The following is a 25,433-nucleotide window of genomic DNA, read 5'->3' as shown; positions in this document are numbered from 1 at the left end:
GCGCTACCAGGATACGCTGGCGGGACACCAGTGAGGGATGACATGCGAGGATGAAAAGACAGGTCAGTTAGCCAATCGTGACGAATTCCACTAGAATAAACCACGACGGTTTCCAAGGGTTTGGAAGTCGACCTGATAGAGTATATTGCGAGAAATGGGTCAATCAGACCCCATTACTAATAATCCCTTTGCCCCCAAATATAACCTACTATTGTTGACCAAACGGTTTAGTACAGTGATGTATCCTTTACACAAATGTATTGTGCGGTATTCCCTCAGACTCGCTCACTCAGAATCACCGGTCAGGAACCGTTGGATATGAAAAGACGAGTTAACTCGTCACCGGTCAGCCAAATATTAGTACGACTTTAGATCTCTTTGTCAAAGGAAACTTACTCTCGAAAGGTAATGGATATACGGCGTAAGGTGGTGGGGGTATCTCGCAAGGCGCACAGGCGGGCAGCGGAGCCAGCGGCGGTGCGCACAGCAGCTGGTAGCAAAGCGGGGCCTGGAGCGGCGTGGCTTCTGAGCTGAGGACTGGCAGCTGGCTCATCTGGAACAAGGGAGGTGGTACCTACGTTAATAACCTTTATTTATGTCTACTTACTGTTTTCAGAGGGTTTACAGCAAAATATCTTGTGTGGTGATAGATTTACGGTATAAATTTCATTTTAAGTAAATTATTTATAGTAAAAATCTAAAAAACATACATACATGAGTAGCTGTTTACCAATTGTTATGTCGAAATTCAAATGTTTTCTCTAAATGTTAATCAAGCTGTGTACACATGTTTTTGAATCGTAACCCAGTATAAAACCATAATTACCTACATATAAACCTAACATGGTTATAATTTGTTACGTGCGCTTCATTAAAATAAAAAATAAATAAAATAAATAAATAAAATTACTTCATATTGTATTTCAACCCTTACTAGCATTATAATCCTAAATATGAAAGTGTAAAGCTTGCAAGAACAATAGTGAAAACCTATTTAGAATTGATAACGTATTCCCGTGAAAGTGCCGCAAAAAATGATATGAATCGAGGACGTGCTCCTTTTAGAAACACCTTATACATAAAGGTAACAAAAAGTGTGAAATTGTGTAAAAAGATCTTTCCGGAAAGATGATTTATGTACAATTTTTGTTTTTTTTTTTATGCAACTTAGAATAGCAAACAAGCTGACGGCCCACCTGATGGAAAGTGGTAACCGTCGCCTATAGACATGAGCAGTACCATGAACATAACGGAGTATACTGTTTTGCCCATGATACCTCCGAAACGTTGTCATTCCTGAGGACTCAGGTATTATTTTTCTGTACCCTGTAAATTCACAGCCATATCCCAACCTTCAAAACTTTTGTTTGAAACTCTGCCTTTTCTTCTTGACTGAACTTATTATAGATTAAGGATTCGAGTTGAGCAATAAATTAAAAAAAGACACGCCAAAAGTCTGTATAGTCCAACCTAAATAAATACATTTTGATTGATTGGCTCTTTATCTAGAGGCCTAAGTTGTCACCGTTCTACTAGATTTTTATATCCAATTTGGAATGATAAACAAACCGACGTCCTGTCTAAAGCTAACTAGTAACTATTACTTATCGTTTAGATATAAAAAATACCATACACAGCGACAGAGCCGTAGAACCCAAGTTTAAAGTAGGGCAAAAGAATTTTTTGATAGGTCAGAAGCCATAATTAAGTGACTAAGCGACTGATTATGGAATGAGCTCCCTGTCGAGGTTTACCCAAGAACCTACATACAGCATGGGGTTCTTCAAAAGGGGGGTAAAGAGGTTTCTTCAGGGTCGGCAACGCACGCTTAATACCTCTATTTTTGCAGGTGTTCATAGGCTACGATAACCACTTACCATCAAGTGGGCCGTATGCTTGTTTGCCACCTCAGTGGTATAAAAAAACGTCGAAAAAGCAAATCTGTCTAATTTTCTTGGGGCCCTTCATTTTAAGGGCATTGGGCCTTTAAAGGTAGCGCATTGTCCCCCAATGCCTCTCCCTAGCTACGTCCATACATAGTGATGATCCTTACCCCTCATGTGTTACCATTTCCGAATATTAAAGTGAATAAGGTTAGGTTTATAAATAAAAAATAAAAAAATCCAACAGGGGGCAAACGAGTATGCAGCTCACCTGATGATAAGTGACTACCGCCGCCCATGGTCACTCACAACAACAACGGCATTGCAAGTGTGCTGCCGGCCTTTTAAAAAGGAATATGCTCTTTCCTTGAAGGTTATGATGTCGTATCGGTTCGGAAATACTGCTGCTGGAAGTTGATTGCAAATATAAATAATAATGATGCATACCTGCTTCCTTACTGCTTGTGCCACACGCAGGCGTCCTAATGGGGAGAACATTACCCCTCCACTCTGTAACAGAAATAGAAAGAACCGTTATTTATTTAAACAAACATAATAGATAAAAGAAACAACTTTAACACCGGGATAAAGATTACTAGAGATTTTTTTCATACAACGTAAAATGGCAAATAGGCTGATAGCTAATCTAATAGAAAGTGATAACCGTTGCCTAGAGGGGGGAAGGGATTGTTAGTAATGAGGTCAATATACCTTGTCAGGTCGAGCTCCACGTGATTCCCTCTGGAAACCATCGTGACTAATTTATCGTTGAATTCGTCACGATGGGCTAACTGACCTGCTTTCATCATCACTGGTGCCCCGCCAGTGTATACCGATAGCGCAGACGGGGTTACCATACCATTATCACCCGTTAAAAAAAACCGTCGCCTTGGACGTCCATCGTGATGAATACACCTGGAGTTCAACACAATGGTTTCCAGAGACGGACCACGTGGAGGTCGATCTGACAGGGTATACTGCTAATAATAGGAATGATAGTTCGAATTAATAACAATCCCTTCCCCCCAGGTTATAAGGTTAGGAATAAATGAAACGGAATAATTCCTACAAAGATCTTTCCTAGAAGCTAACAAAATGGGTTCCTAAAAATCATAACAAAGCTTCTAAAGGGTAATCCATACGTGACATTCTTGATGTTGCAGAAGGTTTGTAAGGTACAATAACCGTTTAATGGCCGTATGCTTCTCTGTCACAATAATAATATAAAAAACATTTCGAAATTGACAGTTTTACATGATTATACCACTGTATATAAAAGAGCTTGTAAACAAGTCTATTTAAATAAAAATCATTTCCATTCTATTCTATTCCATCAATATCATCATCATCATTTTAGACATTATTCGTCCACTGCTGGACATAAGCCTCCCCCATAGACTGCCACAAGGAACGGTCCCAAGCCACCTGCATCCACTGACTCCCTGCAATGCATTTGAGGTCGCCACTCCATCGATGTACATCACTCACTGAAGCCACTCAAAAAAAGGATAAAACTCCATAAAAAAAAAGTATAAAACGCTACCGCTTATAATTTAAACCGTTACAATTTCACCTGAATGCGTACCCTGTACCTTTATTCAATACGACAAAGGCCTAAGTGGTTTCCCGTGTATGTGATTTGCAACTTTACCTCACTTAGTACCTTGACCGGGCGCTATTGATAGAATTGCCGCGACTAGGCTATTTGTTCACCTACAATTTGGACGCGGCGTGAAATAATAAAGAGAATTTAGGGCTTCCCGTGCATATATGAGTAGATTATGCCAAAAAAAAACAGCCCGAATATGTCACTTGTAAATTATGGTGATTAGTGATTACGCTGTTCTTATTTTAAAATGATTTTTTAGTTTTAAAACTTTTTTTTTTAAAAAATAATGTGATAGATACAGTATTTGAATTACTTGTAATCGACCAAATTGGTACAACATACATTTGCCAGAGGGAGACTTTGTACAAAAGTCGTTTGCTTGGACACCTCTGTCCCATTCGTGTTTCAACCGTGAAGCGGTTGTGTTTGCATGGCTGTGTTTCGGTTTGAAGGGTGGGATATGGCGTGAATTTACAGGGTACAAAGGAATAACACCTGAGTCCTCAGGAATGGCAACGCACGGGGGTATCATGGGTGAAACAGTATACTCTGTTATGTCCACGGTACTGCTCATGTCTATAGGCGACGGTTACCACTTTCCATCAGGTGGGCCGTCAGCTTGTTTGCCATTCTAAGTTGTATATAAAATTTTTTTTTTAGCAATAAATACTTCAAATGCAATAATCTGTATTCAAGCAAATCAAGTTATCGTTCAATTAATTATTTTATTATATTAATAGGATGTGTGAGTTTTTTTTTTATGGGTGAAAATGGTATGGTAGCCCCGCCTGCGCTAACGGGATACGCTGGCGGCGCTGTCAGTTAGCCCATCATGATGAACTCATCAGGAATTAACCATGATAGTTTTCAGAGAGAACCGCGAAGAGGTCGACCTGATTGGGTATATTGCTAGCAATGGGATTCTCAGTCTCCATTACTAACAATCCCTTTCCCCCCAAACTAATGTGTGAGTTTATTTGTTTGTTAGATCATATCATTTTAACAGTTCGACCAATTATAATAACATTCTGTATACAGAGTACGTACCATATGAGATGGAAATGGCCGTAGTCTATATTTTATCCCGGTCAACCGACATACCCCGGTCACGCGACCGAGCTCGCGGGTAAGAGCCAGTATGGAAAATTTATTATTTTCGTCTTTCCTCCTCATCCGGGCCGCAGAAGTTTTTGCATCGATTTTATTCCCGCGTAACCTGGGTGTAACCTCAATTTTCAAACATCCAAGGGGCCCTTAAAGTTAACCGGCCTTGTGAATATAATTGTTATTGTAACGGATAAATCTACGGGTATACTCAGATCATTATAATTTATATATATATATATATATATAGGTATATATCCCTTTCAGACCCAAGATTTTTTTTCTTTCAGATTAAATATATTTTCGAGTTTTGGAGCCAAGCCATCTTGCCGGCACGCACGAGACTACTGCACTACCTATACACACACACACATACATATATATAATAATTTGACAGCTATGTTTTTTTTCTGCAATGGACATTTAAAAGGTATCCAGACATGATCATATATATATATATATATTTATTGTTACTACATATTACATATGTATATATATATATATATATATATATATATATGTATTTATATATATATATATATATATATATATATATATATCCATAAATAGTATATTATAATATTCCTTATTAATAAAAACTAACACTTTCCACAGACCTGTGTTAACTATTACATTGTTTTATCACTGTCCTTCAAATTACGAATTTAACACAATAGACAAAACAGTTTGACAGCTAAAATAAATTTATAAGAGACTTGACGTTTTTATGAATAAGATATTCATATCTATAATCTACTTTGAATGATTCATTCATTCATTCTATAATCTACTTCGATAGAATTTAATAAAAATGTAAACAAATTAATAATTGAAGCGACCGTTTAAATAAAAAAAAAATCAATTAATTGGTTGAAAGTGTTTCATTGATAATTTAAATAGAATTTCCTGAAGTTCTACTGACCCAGATATGGGACACTTGGCTTATGTATATACTAACATTATGAAAAGGAGAGATTTAATGTTTATATGCTTATTTATATATATTAGATAAAGGGAGAAAGTTATACAGTAATATTTTACATTTACATAAGTTATATATTTTATTTATTTATTTACACTATATTGCACCGAGTGAAAAAAGAAATAACAAATACAGTAAATATAAATGAGAAGTGATACAAAAGGCGGCCTTATCGCTAAGCAATCTCTTCCAGACAAACTTTGGGTAGAGGACATTGAGAAAAAGACAAAGGGTAGGTGGCGCACTATTATATAAATATTATCATATACAAACATACATACATACATACACACATACATATATGCACAATTAAATATATACATAACATACACATACTTAACAGCACACATACAACAGAAAAAAAATTACGAAGGAAAACGAAGAGAGAACACAGGAAAATAGTACTAAAGTGAGAGGTAGTAAGATTTAACAGAGGTTTTGAAGCTAGTAAGAGTTTGAGCGCACCGAATAGAGGTAGGTAGTGAGTTCCATAGGCGAACTGCCTGAACAGTAAAGGATTTAGAATAAAAGGAAGAAGAATGAGTGGGAAATTTAAGTCGGAGGTTATTGACATTGCGTAAAGTATGATCATTAGCCTCACTGAGAAACAAGAATCGGTCTTTTAGATTATCACGAGCAGCGGGATTAAAAAGGATTGCGTAAAGAAGAGACAAGTATTTTTTATTTAGTTTTTTTTTTTTTAAATAGAGATCCCTACGAAAAGTAAGAACAATATTTTTGGGTAGAGAAGAAAAGAAAGAGGTGGTAGCTATTTGGCACAATAAGTATAATCTATTTAAACGCTCGTATTAAAAAAAACCATATGAATTACTATACATAAGTACCTAAATTACTTAAGTACTTATATATATATATATATAGTTAGCCCATCGTGACGAATTCAACAAGAATTGTTCACGATGGTTTCCAGGGGGAACCACGTGGAGATCGACCTAATATTGCTAGCAATGGGGCTGGCAAACTCCATTGCTCCCAATCCCTTTTCCCCCTAAGTACTTATATTATAGATTACATAAATAAATATTATAATAAATAATACAGTTTATGTAGTTTATTTTATATACAGCCTTTTTTCCGGCCGTCCATTAGCATTTTTTCCATAATAAAGCGAACTATTACTGCGCAGTTCCGACATATTGAAAGGATGAATAAAGTACCAGGCAAGCAGAAATGTAAAGGAATAGCTTAGTAAGTCGGTCGAGGGCCCTCGGCCGAAGTAATGTGTATCGACACCCTTAAAAGAGGTCAAATTAGGAGTAATCTGAACTGAGGATACAAGGGATGCAGGAATGTAGAGGAAGTATTAAAACTATGTATATTTAATATCAAATAACGATATATCGCTACAAATAAGTGACCTTTATATAGTTACTAATTAAAAACAAATTTATTTTATGTTAGATTTTATTTATTTATTAAATAATACACCAAGAAAGTGTAAATGGCGAACTTATGGTTTGTGAAGGGGTTTTTGTAATATTTTTATGCCCAAGAACATAGGGATATATATATATATATATATATATATATATATATATATATATATATATATATATATATATATATATATATATACAAATACCATGTAATGTATGTAATAAATAAAACATGGCAACTGCTGGCAAAACCCCCCAAGGGGGAGGCTTATGTTCAACAGTGGATGATGATGATGAATGTATGCAATATATAGATAGATAGACACTCTTTATTGTTTCCTCCAAAAGATTACAATAGTAAACCTATTATAAATATAAACAATTACAAGATAGGCTACTGTTTATCCTAGTCAAGCGAAGTCGTGATTAAAAACTAGTATTATACAGTACACTTTATCTAGAAAATTCAGGCCAGTCTGACTTATGTATGAAGCTTAATCTAAATATTATTACTACTGTTGACCTAGCTCAGTGTTTCTCAAACTTTATGGCTCCTTGTATCCGTGTTAGACTTTCTAGACCGCGGCGGACCTCTTAAAAATAACTGACTTTAAATCGAACAAATAATGTATTTTATTAAAAAATAATTAAACATTATATCCCATAAAAGAATCGATTTCAATTGTACAAAACCAGTTATTTTTAACTAAAAACTAAACTGATTTACCAGAGGGAGACTTTGTACAAAAGTCGATTGCTGTCTCATTCGTGTTTCTACCGTGAAGCAGTTGTGTTTGCATGGCTGTGTTTCGGTTTGAAGGGTGCGATATGGCGTGAATTTACAGGATACATAGGAATAACACCTGAGTCCTCAGGAATGGCAACGCATGGGGGGTATCATGAGCGAAACAGTATACTCTGTTATGTCCATGGTACTGCTCGTGTCTATAGGCGACGGTTACCAGTTACCATCAGGTGGGCCGTCAGCTTGTTGGCCATTCTAAGTTGTATAAAAAAATTCATAAAATTTCTACGAGACTAATTTGTAAATATATATACTTTTAGATAAAAAAAGAACCTTCCAAAATCGGTTTAGAACTAACAGAGTCATGAGGTAACAAACATAAAAAAACCGAATCGAGGTCCGCCTTCCTTTGTCGATTGAAATCGATCAAAAAGTGCTAAATAGCAATAAATAGATGTTATTTCTGTTATTAAGTCAATTCAGTGTGACGCGCGTGTTTTTTCAATGCAAACGGAACCGTATTTCATAGTAATATTGCTCAATTTCATTCTTTATTCAGATTCAGCGTTCAGTCGATTCCTGTATTTCATCTATTACGTGTCCAGTCTTGAAAACCTATACTTACATAAGTAAGTTGTAATGAAATTAATGAATTTCACAGCTTTACGTGTAAAGTCCGGATATTCTTCTTGTCTTGTTACCCCCAAAGATCTACTATTATTATTGAAAGACAAGTTTTTTTACAGGCAGAAAAAGCTGTGACACTGCAACCTTTTCATGTTCTTTTGTGCTCGCTAAGTTGCCTAAGTTATATATAAGTTATAATTATTAGAAATAAGTTTTAACGTTAAGTTTATTCTTGCACTCTATATCTCATTGTTGTTATCTGTGTATTGTAACACTAATCGGTTGCCTTGTATTTGTGTAGTCCATGGAGATGGGGCACTGGTGACTTGTAACACAGGCTCTTCTAAACCTACCGCAAGCACCAGTCTCTCACAAAATTGGGCTTCATATCGAATTGTACCTCGAGTTGTCACTTTATACTACCTTTTGTGAAGAGAAAATGAACTATTCATTCATTCATTCATCATTTGTGCTCGCCCAGTTTTTTGAAGTTCGCTGCTTAATCCAATACACTAATTTCTATACCCAAAGATTTGTTAAAAACATCTTTTTAAAATCAGTTTGAAGCGTTTGAATCTCGGACAATTTGTCTTACTGTCTGTGCTTAGTAGGCGTGCGAATTAATTAAGCTGCCGCCATTACGTATTTGTCGCGTTTCCTCTGCGATCAACTGGAGTACCCCAAGTAGTATGAGCAGGGGGAAAGGGATCATCCCATTGCTAACAATATACCTTATCAGGTCGACCTCCACGCGGTTCCCTCTGGAAACCATCTTTATTGTTTTTTTATGAATTGATCATTATGGGCCTGACCTGTTTCATCCTCACCTCCTATCATCCCTCACTGGTGCCCCGCCAGTGTATACCGTTAGCGCAGGCGGGATTACTATTCACTTATCATAAAAAAACCCCCAAGTGGTATGAGCACTCCACTTTGAGAAACCCTGACCTAATCTATATTTAATTGTGGATTTAGCATGGAAATCACTTACTGAGGTCTGAAAACTTAGAATATCTTTATTAGCCAGACTAATAAATTTGATTCCCTCTATTAAAATAGACTACTAAGGTATTATTTATTTATGTATTATGTGAAGTTAAGATTAGGTAATGATGGGGCTGACATATCCTTATAGGATGAAAACCTCTAAATAAAAAAAAAAGACAAAAAAACTAATAAATCTCAAAGGTCATTGTTAAACCCTACCCCCCTGCCTTCTTTAGTCGAATATTTAGTCGATTTAGAATTTAAAATATTTTTTTATACCACTGAGGTGGCAAACAAGCATACGGCTCACCTGATGGTAAGTGGTTACCGTAGCCTATGAACACCTGCAATACCAGAGGTATTACGCGCGCGTTGCCGACTCTGACGAAACCTCTTTACCCCCCTTTTGAAGAACCCCATGCTGTAGGATCTTGGGAAAACCTCAGCAGGGAGCTCATTCCATAACCTGAGTATTCGTGGGAGAAAACTTCTCTGAAACCGCGTTGTACGCGACCATTTAGGCTGTAGGGTACGAGGATGAACTCCCTGTCGATGGCGAGCCGTACGATGATAGAAAGTGGCTGTGGGCATCATATTGAATAATTCCTCTTAGCACAATCCGTTGTACAACACGCAGAGCGAGGCAAAATCTCTCCTAAGACTTAAGGGTTCGATACCGCTTGCAAGCCTAGGATCACCGACAATTCTCATAGCTCGTCGTTGCAACCTTGTTAATATAGTGCTTTTTTTTGGTGGATGAAAATGGTATGGTAACCCCGCCTGCGCTAACGGGATACGCTGGCGAAACACCAGTGAAGGGTGATAGATGAGAATGAAAACAGGCCAGTTAGCCCATCATGATGAATTCATCAGGAATTAACCATGATAGTTTCCAGGGGGAACCGCGAGGAGGTCGACCTGCTTGAGTATATTGCTAGCAATGGGATTTTTAGTCTCCATTACTAACAATCCCTTTCCCCCCTGTTAATATTGTGTTTGATAATGTACTCTTAAATTTTCGACTGAATATATTTTGAATGGTCCCGACATAGAGTGGGTCACTTTTTTCCTTTACCGTGGGTGTCGTAAGAGGCGAACGAGGCTATTGGAACTTAATGATGATGATGATGATGATATGATAATGTTTTTAATGTCGGGGAACGGATTTATAAGATAGGGGACTAAAGGCCCCATTGCTAACAACCCTGTCGGGTCTATCTTCATAGAAATCATCGTAATGCTCGCAAATTCATTACTATACGTCAACTGACCTGATGACTGACTGACTTCATCACTGATACGGCCAATATGAACCAATAGCAACGGCGGGAGTACGATTCCATTTTCATCCATTAATAATTTAATGATTTTCTTCCACAAAAGAAAAAAAAAACAAAAATCAAATCATACAAAACCAGTTATTTTGATATAAAAACTAAATTACCGAATTAATTACGAAAAAAAATCTACAGAATTTATAAGAAAGTATACCCTTTCAGATAAAAAAAAAAATAATCGGTTTACAAATGACGGAGTTACCTCATTACTTCAGTAAGGAACAAAAAAAAAAACACAAACGTACCTCCATCATTTTTTAAATCGGTTAAAAAATGTTTAATTATTACATAAAACTGGTTTCATTTCGTGAAACTAATAAACGTATTAATTAAAAAAAAAAAATAACACGTGATTTTACACGTGAAACGGTTGTGAAACCAGTTTCATACCAGTAGTTCAGTGTATAGTCATTTGCCCTTCGCTATACCACACCATACCAATACAATCTACGATGCCATGCCTTGTTATTCGCCATTATAAGGTGACCCTAAACATTTCCAAGTAAAACTCTGACCCGGTGCAGCGGTCAAACCTAGTGGTGGGCTATGTAGAGCATATATAGATACAATATACTATATATTTGTCCAATAACAGATATATTCAATATGACTTATCCAATATCTAGTTATAATATCGAAATAAAGAAACCCAACGGTATTTATTATGGGTATCTGTCCGGTGAAAGTGAAATTGAAATGAGTGATGAAGTATTTCCGCCATCGACAGTGTTTCAGATGCGATTTTATTTAGCCAAATATCAAATATTTTCACTCCAAATCGATACAATATCTTTAATTTAATTCAAACACAAGCTTGGCCGCGTGATCCCGGCATAGAATAGGCCACCCCCTCCATTCCCGTGGGTGTCGTAAGAGCCGACTAAAGGAGAGCGAGGGATTGACACCAGCATTCCTCTTAAAATATCTCCAAAGCCTAACTGCAGTTGACAATTCGCCAGCCAAGCGTGGCAACTACTGGCAAAACCCTCCAAGGGGGAGGTTTATGTTCAGCAGTGGACGGTTAAGGGCTGATATAAAATCATAAGCATGTGTCGATTTTTATTACATTTTGAACAATGAAAATGCCATTTAATGCGTTTCACTTCTCTTATTCACTCTTTCTCTTATTATAATTCTCTATTTTGCTACCTTCATTAATCTACCAGAGGGAGACTTTGTACAAAAGTCGATTTCTTGGGTACCTCTGTCGCATTCGTGTTTCAACCGTGAAGCATGGCTGTGTTTCGGTTTGAAGGGTGAGATATGGCGTGAATTTACTGGGTACAGAGGAATAACACCTGAGTCCTAAGGAATGGCAACGCATGGGGGGTATCATGGGCAAAGCAGTATACTCTGTTATGTCCAGGGTACTGTTCATATCTATAGGCGACGGTTACCACTTTCCATCAGGTGGGCCATCAGCTTATTTGCCATTCTAAGTTGTATAAAAATAAATCTATATATTATTATATTATTTACAAACACCAACACTGTTACAAATATTACCCAAAATTTTCAAGCCCATTTCACTTTTCCCTCAAAATTTCTCTAAGAATTTAATTTCTCCACAATTTCGTAAACAGAAAAATGTTAACACAAAAGTAAGAAAAATATATCCAATCTGGCAACGTTGATCATTGATATTCAGTATCTAATACACAGATATCGGGTTGGTACCGATATTACCCATGCCTAGTTGGACCCCACTAATTTTCTATACATATACCGCTTGTAAATTAAAACGAAGAGATACGAATCTGGAACGTGAGACGTAGATGTTAAGCGGCGATAGCGTACGAAATGAAAATCATTTGTTATTCGTTATCGCATGTTCAACAAATAAATATGGCGGTCGCTTGTTTCACTTCAATATTTTTATTCTTTTAAGCGCCTTTTGAGTTATATTTTATTTTGTTAAAAAAAGGACTGGCTGAAAACCAGCGCTGTGCTGTTCACATTGCGCTGAGAGACTCGCAGCATCAGCTGAGCCGGTTCCTTTTGCCTAGTACGGGACACTTTTTGTATATGTTTTTTTCTATATTTCATATTGTTTTTGTGTTTACTAGCAATAAATGTTTCATTTTCTATTTTATTCTTTTAATTTACTTACACGTTTTGATGTTCAATTTGGAAGTGATGAAACTGCTGGTACAATAGATTTTGCTTCGACTAATAATTAAAATTTTGTTTTTAAATCGTGGAAAAACCGCATTGATTTAAAAAGTAAACTTTAAAATTCTAAGGTATTAATTTGAAAGTATAATCTTTTTAGATAAACAAAATCCAAAACACTTTATATGTATCAATAGCCGAGATATAAGGTAAAAAACATAAAAAATATTGCTGTGCAGGTCTCGGCAGGAAAAAGGTCACCCCTTCCTTTCCCGTGGGTGTCGTAAGAGGCGAATAAAAGAAGGAGAGGGATGGACGGCAGCGTCCCTCTTAAAATATGTCTAAATCCTAACTGCGGTTGGCAACCCGCCTAACAAGCGTGACAACAACTGGCTAAACCCCCAAGGGGAAGATTTATGTTCAGCGGTGGACGGTTAAGAGCTGATGTGATGATGATGATGATTAAATTATCATTTCTGAACGCAATGCAGTGGGGGAGGGAGGATTGTTAGTAATCCTATTGCTAGCAATATGCCCCATCAGGTCGACCTCCACGTGGTCTACCCTGGAACCCATCGTGCTGAATTCTAGGTGCATTTATCGTGATGGGCTAACTGACCTGCTCTTTCATTTTCATTTACCATCCCTCAATGGTGCCCCGCCGGTGTATACCGATAGCGCAGGCGGGGTTACTATTCCATTATCATCCATTAAAAAAAATGCAATGCAGTAATAATTTTTTTACCCTCCTTACCTACTTATATTCCCGATTAAATCTGGGGGTCTGTTAACTACACGCGCCATCGAACTGATCAAGTGCTGCTAAGATCTCGTACTTAAATTCCATCGGTCGTGATCTCCGCCTAACATCTTGTGAAACAACGAAATTTCGACAAAAGTGTTCGATATTTTTAAGTGAATTACAAACACGCTTGAAGAACTACACGCGGGGACTACGTGAAACCGGATTTGTCCTCAATTTCCCCTTCTCTTTGCCCAAAAACTGTAAAAGTAATTAACAAAATCGGTTCAGAATTATCGTGTCAGTTTCCGGAGAGGTCAGAAAAAAATAACATATTAAAATCCTCTGACGTCATTCGTGTTGTGATGAGAAAAAATGCAATTGCTCTTAACACTCACGTGATAGTGAAACAAACGTACTGATAACAAATAATATATATATCAAATATATATATATATATATTTAATAAAATATCAATAGATTCCGTTACGTTTAGGGTTCAGTACAGGAATTGATAAAACTCTTTCTTTAGAATTTGGTCTCGCCTATCATCTTATTCTAAGTGACACTGTAACTTGAAAATAGTGAAATTTCTCAATGCGACGGTATTTTTAATGTGTTTGTTATACAATATCTTGGTAAGTTTTTTTACAATACAGGTGGTAAACGAGCATGTGGCTCACTTGTTTGTAAGTGACTACCGCCGCCCATGATCACCCACAACACCAACGGCATTGCAGGTATGCTACCGGCCTTTTAAAAGGGAATATGCTATTTTCTTGAAGGTTATGTTGTCATATCGGTTCGGAAATATTGTAATATTTTCTATTATAATAAATGTAGTCCAGAGGGAGACTTTGTACAAAAATCGATTGCTTGGGTACCTCTGTCCTATTCGTGTTTCAACCGTGAAGCAGTTGTGTTAGCATAGCTGTGTTTCGGTTTGAAGGGTGGGATATAGCGTGAATTTACTGAGTACAGAGGAATAACACCCGAGTCCTCAGTAATGGCAACGCATGGGGGGTATCATGGACGAAACAGTATACTCTGTTACGTCCATGGTACTGCTCATGTCCATAGGCGACGGTTACCACATTCCATCAGGTGGCCGTCAGCTTGTTTGCTATTCTAAGTTGTATAATAAAAGTCTATGGGGGAGGCCAATGTCCAGCAGTGGACGGATAATGGCTGAGATGCTGACCACGATATATCTATTGTCAAAAACTTAACTAGCGTCTGAAGTAGAATAAACCTGTGTTACAGATTAATTGAAACGGCCACAATATATAATAACACTGGTCTACAAATTTTGACTTTAAAAAAGTATTGTTCATGGAAAGTAGATTTTTTTATTGATTTCCACGTACTAAACACAAAAATAATTAATAAACATTAAAATTAGTTTCCCTTATTTAGAAAAAAAAATAAGACGATTTTTGAAAAAATTTACAGAAATTATACAGTTTTTTTAATCATAAGTGGAATTTCGACGTGGTCTCTTCGCTGCCCTCTTATATTCTGCTTCTGGAATATCTCGACAAACAGTCCAGCAATAATCCGCCAACATTGAAACGTTCCAATGGCCTTGATATCGCTTTTCCATGTTGGCAATATCCTGATGAAAGCGCTCCCCATGTTCATCGCTTAAAGCCCCACAATTATCCGGAAAGAAATCCAAATGCGAATGTAAAAAGTGGATTTTCAAGGACATGTTGCAACCCAGTTTTTGGAATGATGATAACATATTTTCTATAAGTTCAGCATAGTTGTCACTCCTTTTATTTCCTAAGAAGTTTTTTGCAACAAGGCGAAAATCATCCCAGGCTTTTTTTTCTTTACCTTCTAGAACCGAGTCGAAGTTATCATCTTTAAATAAATTTCTTATTTGAGGACCTACAAATATTCCTTCCTTGACCTTAGCGTCACTTAATCTTGGAAATTTCTGGCGAAGATATTGAAAAGCAGCTCCATTTTTGTTCATTGCTTTTACGAAATTTTTCATCAGTCCTAGTTTAATATGCAATGGCGGAAGTAAAACATTTTGTGGGTTAACTAAAGGGTCATTTTTAACATTTTTTTGTCCAGGTTGAAGTGTCTGACGATGGGGCCACAACTTTTTTTTATAATGCTCTTTTCTATCACGACTATCCCATTCGCAAATGAAGCAACAAAATTTCGTGTAGCCTAATTGTAGTCCGAGCAGCAGAGCTACGACTTTCAAATCCCCGCAGATTTGCCATTGGTGTTTATCATACTTAATCCGCAACAGAAGGGTTTTCATGTTTTCATAAGACTCTTTCATATGGACCGCGTAACCAATAGGAATCGAAGGTAAAATATTTCGGTTATGTAACAAAACAGCTTTCAAGCTTAACTTCGAGCTATCTATGAAAAGTCGCCATTCATTCTGTTTATACGTAATTTTAAGAGCTTTCATCAAACCACTAACATCTATACAAAAAACTAAACTTTCAGCCATTTCAAAATATTGCGTTAAGTTTTTTTGTCTAGTACGGAAAGATGTAATATTCACACCACTTTCTAATAGGTTCCATTGTTGCAGTCTCGATCCTAAAAGTTCTGCTTTGTTCTTGGGCAAATCTAAGTCCCTTACAAGATCATTTAATTCGGCTTGTGTTATCCTGTGTGGCTGTGATGACGTACTAGGTACTTCGGATTCTGACATTGAAGAAATTGATGGTGAAGTAAGTGTAATTTCATCTTCCTCAATATGAGGACGTTTCGGAATCGGGTGAAGATTGCTGTGCGGCAGAGGACGAGTAGCCGATGGTACATTCGGATACACTATGGTTTTTTTCTTTTTTTTTTTAGAAACACCCTTGCCTTTTCCAAATACATGGGTTGTCAGGCAGAAATAACAATCAGTTGCATGATTTGTCGATTCTCGCCACTGCATTGGCACTGCAAATCGAAATGATGGTTTTTTGCCATTCAGCCAATTTCTTAAGCCTGTAGCACACGGATTGCAACAAAAATGTGGAACCCAGCTTTTATCCTGATGTTTTATGCTTTCGTTAAAATAGTAATAATAAGCTTTTTTATTGCAGGTGATATTGAACACTTTTGCTTATTAAATATCACTTCACCACAAATGTAACAAAAATTGTCGGAATTGTTTACACATTTTCGAGACATTTTGCTATAAATTATACGTATTTTTTTTTATTTTTAATACTTTTATCACTTAGTAATACAGATCACTTTAACTAAACATAATATTTTTAACATTCGATGCCGACTAAGTAAATATAATCAGCATTATCAAGTTCAGTGAGGGTAGAATCATTAAATTCGGAAAATGTCAAGTATTGCAAAAACTCAAACTAATAAATCACTTTCACTTGTCAATTTGTATTCAGCATGGGTAGTTGAGTAGAAATTTGTTAAAATTATTTCGAATACTTTTCCGTTGTAGACCTGTGTAATAATTACGAAGTATTGCCACTTTTAAACTTTCGTACCTTTTATTTAGAAATAAAAGATATTTACTCTTAAATTCAAAGATCTTTTTCGTATAACAAGAGTCACTTATGTATTTGTAGAGTTCTAGAAGATTCCTCAAGGGTCTGGAATGAGCGCAACGGCGCCACCGCTCGGCAACAAAATACCATACATAACTCTTAACGATAGTGTTGATACTCAAACAACCTTGGTCGTTCCTACAGTCGCAGGTTTGATTCCGGCACAACATAAACATTTGTATTCATGAGGATGTCTGTTTGTACTGGTGTAAAATTTGTCTATAAATTTTTTTATACAACTTAGAATGGCAAACAAGCTGACGGTCCACCTGATGGAAAGTGGTAGCTGTCGCCTATAGACATGAGCAGTACCATGGATATAGAGTACATGCGTTACCATTCCTGAGTACTCAGGTGTTATTCCTCTGTACCGTGTAAATTCACTGCCATATCCCACCCTTCAAACCGAAACACAGCCATGCAAACACAACTGCTTCACGGTTGAAACACGAATGGGATAGAGACCATATGGCGTTATCTACCAGTCAAACGTAGACAGGAATAACAGAAAATATAATTGACGGTACAACGTAATGAACAATATTAAATAAAAATAAAAATTAAAAAATAAAATACATATAATACATTACCTACATTATACATATATGTTTTATATCTATTATTAAAAAGTTCGTAAGCACACTACATTTTAATAACTAACACTACCAATAGGAGGGAAAGGGATTGTTAGTAATGGAGACAGGGAATTCCATTGCTAGCAATATACCCAACCAGGTCGACCTCCTTGCCGTTCCCCCTGGAAACTATCATGGTTAATTCCTGATGAATTCATCATGATGGGCTAACTGGCCTGTTTTCATTCTCATCTATCACCCTTCACTGGTTCTCCGCTAGCGTATCCCGTTAGCGCAAGTGGGGTTACCATACCATTTTCACTCATCAAAAAAAAAAAACACTACCAGTAATGAGCGCGCTCGCTTCACAACCGTTCAATACTAAGGGTCCGGGATAGTATCGAAACTAGTCGAGATTTCTAGACCAATTACATGTAAATTAAAACAGTAGTTTATCATAATTATCATTTCAGATATTACCCGTCCACCGCTGGACATAGTCAGGGGACTATGTCCAACAGTAGACGGGTAATATGGAGGGCCATAGACTGCCATAAGGAACGGTCCTAAGCCACCTGCATCCACTGACTCCCAGCAATGCATTTGAGGTCGTCACTCCATCTAGTGCGGAGTAGTTATTACATTAAAATATAATAGCTATTTTAAATTTAAAACATTTGTAAAGTAATTAATCAAAAATAACTTTAATGACGGTGCTTATTTACTTTTATATTAATCAAAATCACGTGTTTTCTTAAATCTTCCTGGATTAACCGGTACAGTTTTCCCCTGGTTGTCATCCAAACTGATGAGGGTATAATTTTACGTCATTAATTATGGTCCTAATGACACCTTCCGACAATAAGCCGGGAAATAAAGATTTAGAGGACATTTTAAAATGTAAAATGTGAAATTATAAAGAAATATGTAGGTAATAGATGATATGTGTATTTGTAGATGTTTTTTTTTTAATTTATTCTTGTAGTTTTTAAAAAGCAAATTTCTCTGCATGACCGCGATAGAATGTAAATAAGCCGGGAAATAAATATTTAGAGGACATTTTAAAATGTGAACACAGAGAATTATGTAGGTAATAGGAAATGTGTGTATCTGTAGATGTTTTAAAATTCATTCTTGTAGTTTTAAAAAAGCAAATTCGTCGGCATGGCCGGGATATAAATGTAAATAAGCTGGGAAATAAATGTTTAAAGGACATTTTAAAATGTAAAATGTGAAAATATAATGAAATATGTAGGTAATAGATAATGTGTGTATTTGTAAATGTTTTTAAATTTATTTTAATAGTTTTAAAAGCAAATGGGATGTAATATCAATGCGGTCGATTCTGAGATGTTATTCCTCTAAACCTACCTCGAAAATTCAAATTTCAATTTGATATCACAACGAAATCTTTACTGTAACGATTAATATGAACTAATTTTCTAATACATTTAAGTCGGAATTATTATAATTATAGTTTATAATGATACATAAAATAGTAATTTCGACAAATTATCAAATAAAATATTAAGAGATAAATTTAGAAAAATTCTACATTTTTTTTTTTATAGAACTTTGAATGACAAACAAGCTGACGGCCTACGTGATGGAAAATGGTAACCATCGCTTATAGATATGAGCAGTACCATGGACATAACAGAGTATATTCTTTCGCCCATGATACCCCCCATGCGTTGCCATTCCTGAGGACTCAGATGTTATTCATCTGTACCCAGTAAATTCACGCCATATCCCACCCTTCAAACCGAAACACAGCCATGCAAACACAACTGCTTCACGGTTGAAACACGAATAGGACAGATGTACCCAAGCAATCGACTTTTGTACAAACTTTGATAAAATAAGTACTCACACTTTTATGATACCTATTCTAAAGTACCAGAGGTACTTTAGAATAGGTATCATAAAAGTGCTAACTATAGTAGCTCTTCAGTAGCTTTTAAAGTAGCTACTTTACTAGTATAGTGTAAAAAAATCGAATTCAATAAACTGGTCGCATAGAGTTTATACAAAATACATTTATACTGATTCTTTGTTCGAAGTGAAGCCTGCCTGCTGCTAAAACAAACTTGTTTTTTTTTACTAGTAGTTGTAATGTTCAGCTTGGAAATAAAATCACATCATACAATAACATATGATGAAATGTGTGGTTTAAAAAATTAAACGACCATAGACAAGAAATATAGCGAAACGTGATTCGCGCTTCACCGGGTTTTTTATACTTTTGTCCGTTTATCTGACTGTGATAACCTCCAGTGTACATGATATAATTTAATTAAACCTAACACGTAGTTAAAGTTAATTACTATACTCTTGTATATCTATAACTTTTAAAGTATAGAAAAATATTAATATATAAAAATACCATGTCACATTTTTCTACGAGTATCATGCTAATTTCCGTAACTGCTCAACAGATTTTAATAGTGTATTGAAAATTTATATTATTTGCTTCAAATTGAGAAATAGTAGGGTAGTTTTTACCTGAATGAGAATAAACTCTTTACACATTTATATTGATATTTTTGCTGAAAAACTACGATGTTTCTACGATGTCAAAGATAATGATTTAAACTTAATCCAGTCTTATTTATCAAACAGAATTCAAAAAGTTTAAGTAAATTGTGTTACATCTAACGGGTCATTTGTGCGAATGGGTGTCCCTCAAGGATCTATTCTTGGGCCATTCTTATTTTTTATCTATATAAATGACCTCGCTTTTGCCATGCAGGATAAATGTGGCATAGTACTGTTTGCAGATGATACTTCTTTATTTTCTAAGGTTGATAGATTGACTAAACACTATGTTGATGTAAATAGTGCTTCGTTACGTCTCTTGCATTGGTTTACAACTAATAATTTAATGTTGAATGCAAATAAACTAAAACTAAACTAATGCATAAAATTTTTAGCCCACTTCTAGATGGCATCAAAATAATTTATACGCCAGTTTAGAAGTTACATCTTCAGAAACATAATAGTGAAAATCGTATTCAGTTTGATGCAGTGATACCGGAACAATCATATAAATAAAACATATATATAAAAATGCTTGTAAACAAGTCTATTTGAATAAAGATGATTTGAATCGAATTGTATAATAAAAAAAATCTATAAGTTTACGGTTTTCGGATATTTCCCTTTAATTTTGTTACACGCCATTGCTTCTTACCAAATTTTACGATTCTGGGTCAACGGGAAGTACCTTCTCACTCCCTTGCAAAAATATCAAAACGCGTTATAAATGATCGTATCTTTTGACTGCGCTGATATTTGAAGATTTTCTTTTTATACAACTTAGAATGACAAACAAGCTGACGGCCCACCTGATGGAAAGTGGTAACTGTCGCCTATAGACATGAGCAGTACCATGGACATAACAGAGTATTCTCTTTCGTCCATGATACCCCTCATACGTTGCCATTCCTGAGGATTCAGGTGTTATTCCTATGTACCCAGTAAATTCACGCCATATCCCACCATTCAAACCGAAACACAGCCATGCAAACACAACTGCTTCACGATTGAAACACGAATGGGATAGAGGTACCCAAGCAAATGACTTTTGTACAAAGTCTCCCTCTGGTAAGATTTCACAGATTCGAAGCATTGCAAACTTGTCATCATCAACATCATCATATGATCCGTTAACTATCCAATGTTAAACATGGGCGAAGGGTTTATTAGTAATGCGGACTACCAGTCCCATTTCTAGCAATATACCCTGTCAGTTCGACTTCCACGTGGTCCCATCTGGAAACCATCGTGCTAAATTCCAAATGTGTTCATCGCAATGGTCTAACTGACCTGCCTTTTCATTCTCATCTATCCTTCACTGGTGCCCCGCCAGCGTATACCGTTAGCGCAGACGGGGTTACTATTCCATTATCATGTATTAAAAAAAAAACTATATCTCACTCGTGTTTCTGTCGTGATGCAAATGTGATTATACGGCTTCGATTGTGGTTGCGATTTGAAAAGCGGGAATTATGGTTTGGAAATTACAGGGTACGGAGATATAACACCAGAGTCCTCAGTGATGGCAACGCATGAGCATCACAGTATATTCTATGGTATCTATCTATGTCGGTGTTTCCCAACGTGGGGCCCACGCCCCACAAGAGGGCAGTTTGATAGTTAAGAAGGGGCAATTAAAAAATGGACTTGAAGCGCTTTTAACCCTCTTGCTCCGAGCCATTTAAATGCAATGCTACGAGTAGATATCGATGTCAAATTTACTAAAAAAAAAAAGTAAATAAAAAAATGCTGTAAATATTTAATAGGTAAAATTTCGTTTGACGTTACCAAAATATCAACTGGACGATTAGAGTCGTCAAGTAAACTTTGTCGGGAAAAATTATGTATGGGGACATAGAAATTTTAGAAATGTTCAAGTGGGGCGTGACACAAAAATGGTTGGGAAACACTAGTCTATGTGCATATGTTCTGTTCATGTACATAGTTACCATTTTCCACCAGACGAGCCGTTAGTTTGTATGCCATTTGGTATCATAAAAAAAAATATAATAAAGTCGAACTGCTGTGAATTTGAATTTATACATTTTATGACGACATTGATATGAAAATGTTTAGGAAATATTTGTAAGTATATACATATGGGTAGATATGGCCACCGTAAGGCCAACCGGGTCATCGTGTTGATAAATAAAATTCAGCAACCACGAATCAAAGTCTCATATCGCGGTTTCGTGCAATAAAAAATGGAACAGTTCAATTTTCAACCGAATTTAATAAGATGGAGGTTTTCGATTCAGTTGTATTATTTTTTGTGTTTGTTACCCCATTACTCTGTCAGTTGTGAACCAATTTGGAAAATTCTTTTTTTTTTTACTGAAAGGATATATTTTTTTTATGCTACTTAGAATGGCTAACAAGCTGATAACCCACCATTTCTTTTAACGTCTGGAAAATGCTTTATGCAGACCCATACACCTTGTGGGAAGTGAATGGGTACTGTGGGAATCCCCCCGTAAGGTTGGGATGCACCCACAAAAACCAGACGATATATCCGCGAGGTGCCATATGTCAGAGACTTTTCCAACGGTAAGCTGATAACCCACCTGATGGAAAGTGGTAACCGTCGCTTATAGACATGAGCAGTACGATGGACATAAGAGAGTATACTGTTTCGCCCATGATACCCCCCATGCGTTGCCATTCCTGAGGACTCAGGTGTTATTCCTCTGTACCCTGTAAATTCACTGCCATATCCTACCGTTCAAACCGATACACAGCCATGCAAACACAACAGCTTTACGGTTGAAACACGAATGGGACAGAGGTGGCCAAGGAAACGACTTTTGTACAAAATCTCCCTTTGGAAAACTTGTTATTGGCTATTTAAGTATGTGAACAAATTATTGTTATTTTAAACTATGTATGGTAAGCTGTTGGTTTTCTAAAAAATAAATAAACAAGCGGAATTTGCATGATTATCACTTAGGAGGTATTTGTCAAATTAGCTGACTTGTTTTTCTGATGTATCTTGACGTATCTATATTTAATTATTTAATAAATAAAATATGTTTTTACACGTTAAAAAGATGCAGAATTTATAATACACAAAAAATGTAGAAGTTATAAAGGAATCACAACTATTTATCACGCAAAATTGTAATGAAAAAGTTGAACCGCTTTTTTCGAAGCTAGTGAAGCGAAGATAGTGTCTCCATACAAATGTATGGAGACACTATCTATAGAATCTAAGTTCACAACAAATCTACTTAAATAAAGAGAATAAATGACTACAGTCATTGCCAAAAAATGATAATTCGGTTAAAATTGATAAAGAAAACGAGTGATAGACATTGAAAAAAAGAAAAAAAATAACTGTACGTTTATAACGTACAGTTAAATTGGTGGTCATGTTTTGATGTGAACGTAGGTGATTACATATACATATGTATAATGGGAATTTTATGAACTTACTACGTTTATTATTCCTAATAATTTTATCTTATTCATCTAGAAGTTTTATAAAGGAAAAAATTTAAGGGTAAAGTCGAAACATTGTTCGAAAACGAAAAACACAATTTTTCGGAATGGAATGTGGAGTAAAAATAGGTATCTAATATTTTAATAGCCTTTTTAAAGGTAGAGGATTACCTTTATCTTTAGTACTAGTGTTCGGGTAAAATTTTATAACTATTTGTCCAGCCGCTAATGTATCAAGAAATATCTGGCCTTTATAGTAATTATTGCTTATTACTTATTATTGTAGATTTTTATTTATTTTTTTATTTAATGAATAATAATAAAAGACATTCCAAGTTTGTTTACGAAATAGTCAAGCCAAGTACTAGAGACTACACTATGAAAACAAATTTAATGTAGATATAAATAAATGAAGAGGGTAATTTGAGTAATATTTTACATGAAATGTTATTAAAGAGAGGTTGCAAAGCCCAATTTGAAGCAGGCAGAGATCCCTTTGTGTTACCGACTTTGACAGATAGGTAGGTACCTATAACTGTGTCAAGGTCGGGCAAATTGTGTAGCGAAATTCGGCTGGTGCTCACCAAAACAGAGATTTCAAAACAGTTTATCGCAAAAGACAAGACCCATTTATGTTATCAGTACAAAAAAATATTTATCTAACGATAACAGAGATAATTCAGATGCAATGTGTGAATGTGAGACGAGTTTAAAAAACATATATATATATATATATTAAATTGATTACCTGTCTTACGATCAACCTCGCCACCCTGGGACTGGCGAATGTCACGAAACCATAACACTTGGACACACCAGCTCTATCGTAGATCACCCTGGCAGCTGTCACTGTTGCGAAGCCAGAGAAGAACTTCCACAGGTCCTCGTCGGTGGTGGTCAACGAGAAACCACCAACGAAAATCCTGTTGTGTATAACGGTGCCGAACTTGGGCGCGTCCGATGGCGGCAGACTGTCATCTGTGTCCTCGTCAGGTGAATTCAACAGTGCCTTTAACTTCTCGTGGGGGTCGACACTTTTTCTATTGTTCGCCGTATTTTCCTCGACCATATGTGCGCAACTGGCCGAATCACTCCTAATGTACCTCTTCACACTAGTTTCCATGTTACTATATATCTTAAAACATGTTCCCTTGTTTACTAAACTAAAAAAATCTAGCGGTAACTAAAACAGTCACTAGCGATCAGATGAGAAACTGGTAGTGAGTGAATGCGATAGGTGTCTACTATCGATCCCGGCGTGCTAGGTATAGATAAGTAGACGGGTATGCGTTGCGCTGTAGTCTCAACGGCGTGGACCACGCAAGGAGCCGTTTTTACGTTGAAAAGAAACTTAAGAGTGCTTGGACATTTAATGATGGACACTAAAAATAGTGTTCGAGCTATTGTCGCACGCTATTTTTAATGTTCGAGGCAACTGGGTCGACGTGTGTACGGCTTCGGTGGTTCATATCGAAGTTATCTCTAGTTCACCGTTGTCGTGTACAGATGGCGCTACTGGTCGAGTCCCTAATATTAGTAAACAAATCCGCAAGCACAGAAAATACAATTTAAATCAAAATTTTGAAAAAAATTCATAGCAAATATTAATGCATACTCCACTCGAAAATTAGCAGTACATATTTATAATTTACAAAATAAAAGTAGAAGTCGTAGTCAATTATATTTATACATAAATATAGTAAATTGATACTAAATATGAGAGAAAGAAATAATTTATTGTAGACACGTTGAATTCTAAAAGTATTTATGAAAAGATAATTTAAAATACAATTCCTTATTTTATTCACACTTTAT

At 36.0% G+C, this 25,433-nt stretch overlaps 1 protein-coding gene across 1 annotated transcript in view; it reads right to left on the bottom strand.

The window, feature by feature from the left end:
* The window catches only part of LOC113521062 (protein boule), a 30,821-nt gene extending 5,767 nt beyond the window's left edge, over positions 1 to 25,054 (bottom strand). The window contains exons 1-3 of the mRNA XM_026906494.3: positions 24,367 to 25,054; positions 2,331 to 2,393; positions 397 to 553 (exon numbers count right to left, since the gene is read on the bottom strand). Coding sequence (XP_026762295.1) covers positions 397 to 553; positions 2,331 to 2,393; positions 24,367 to 24,741 — 595 coding nt within the window. The 5' untranslated portion in view covers positions 24,742 to 25,054. The remainder of the gene's footprint in view (positions 1 to 396; positions 554 to 2,330; positions 2,394 to 24,366) is intronic.
* Positions 25,055 to 25,433: the final 379 nt, after the last annotated feature.

The sequence above is a fragment of the Galleria mellonella genome, unplaced genomic scaffold (genome assembly GCF_026898425.1).
Source record: "Galleria mellonella isolate WM207_F2 unplaced genomic scaffold, CSIRO_AGI_GalMel_v1 utg377, whole genome shotgun sequence".
NCBI lineage: Eukaryota > Metazoa > Arthropoda > Insecta > Lepidoptera > Pyralidae > Galleria > Galleria mellonella.
The sequence above is the reverse complement of the archived record's forward strand: the minus strand, read 5'-3'. Positions and strand labels throughout refer to the sequence as shown.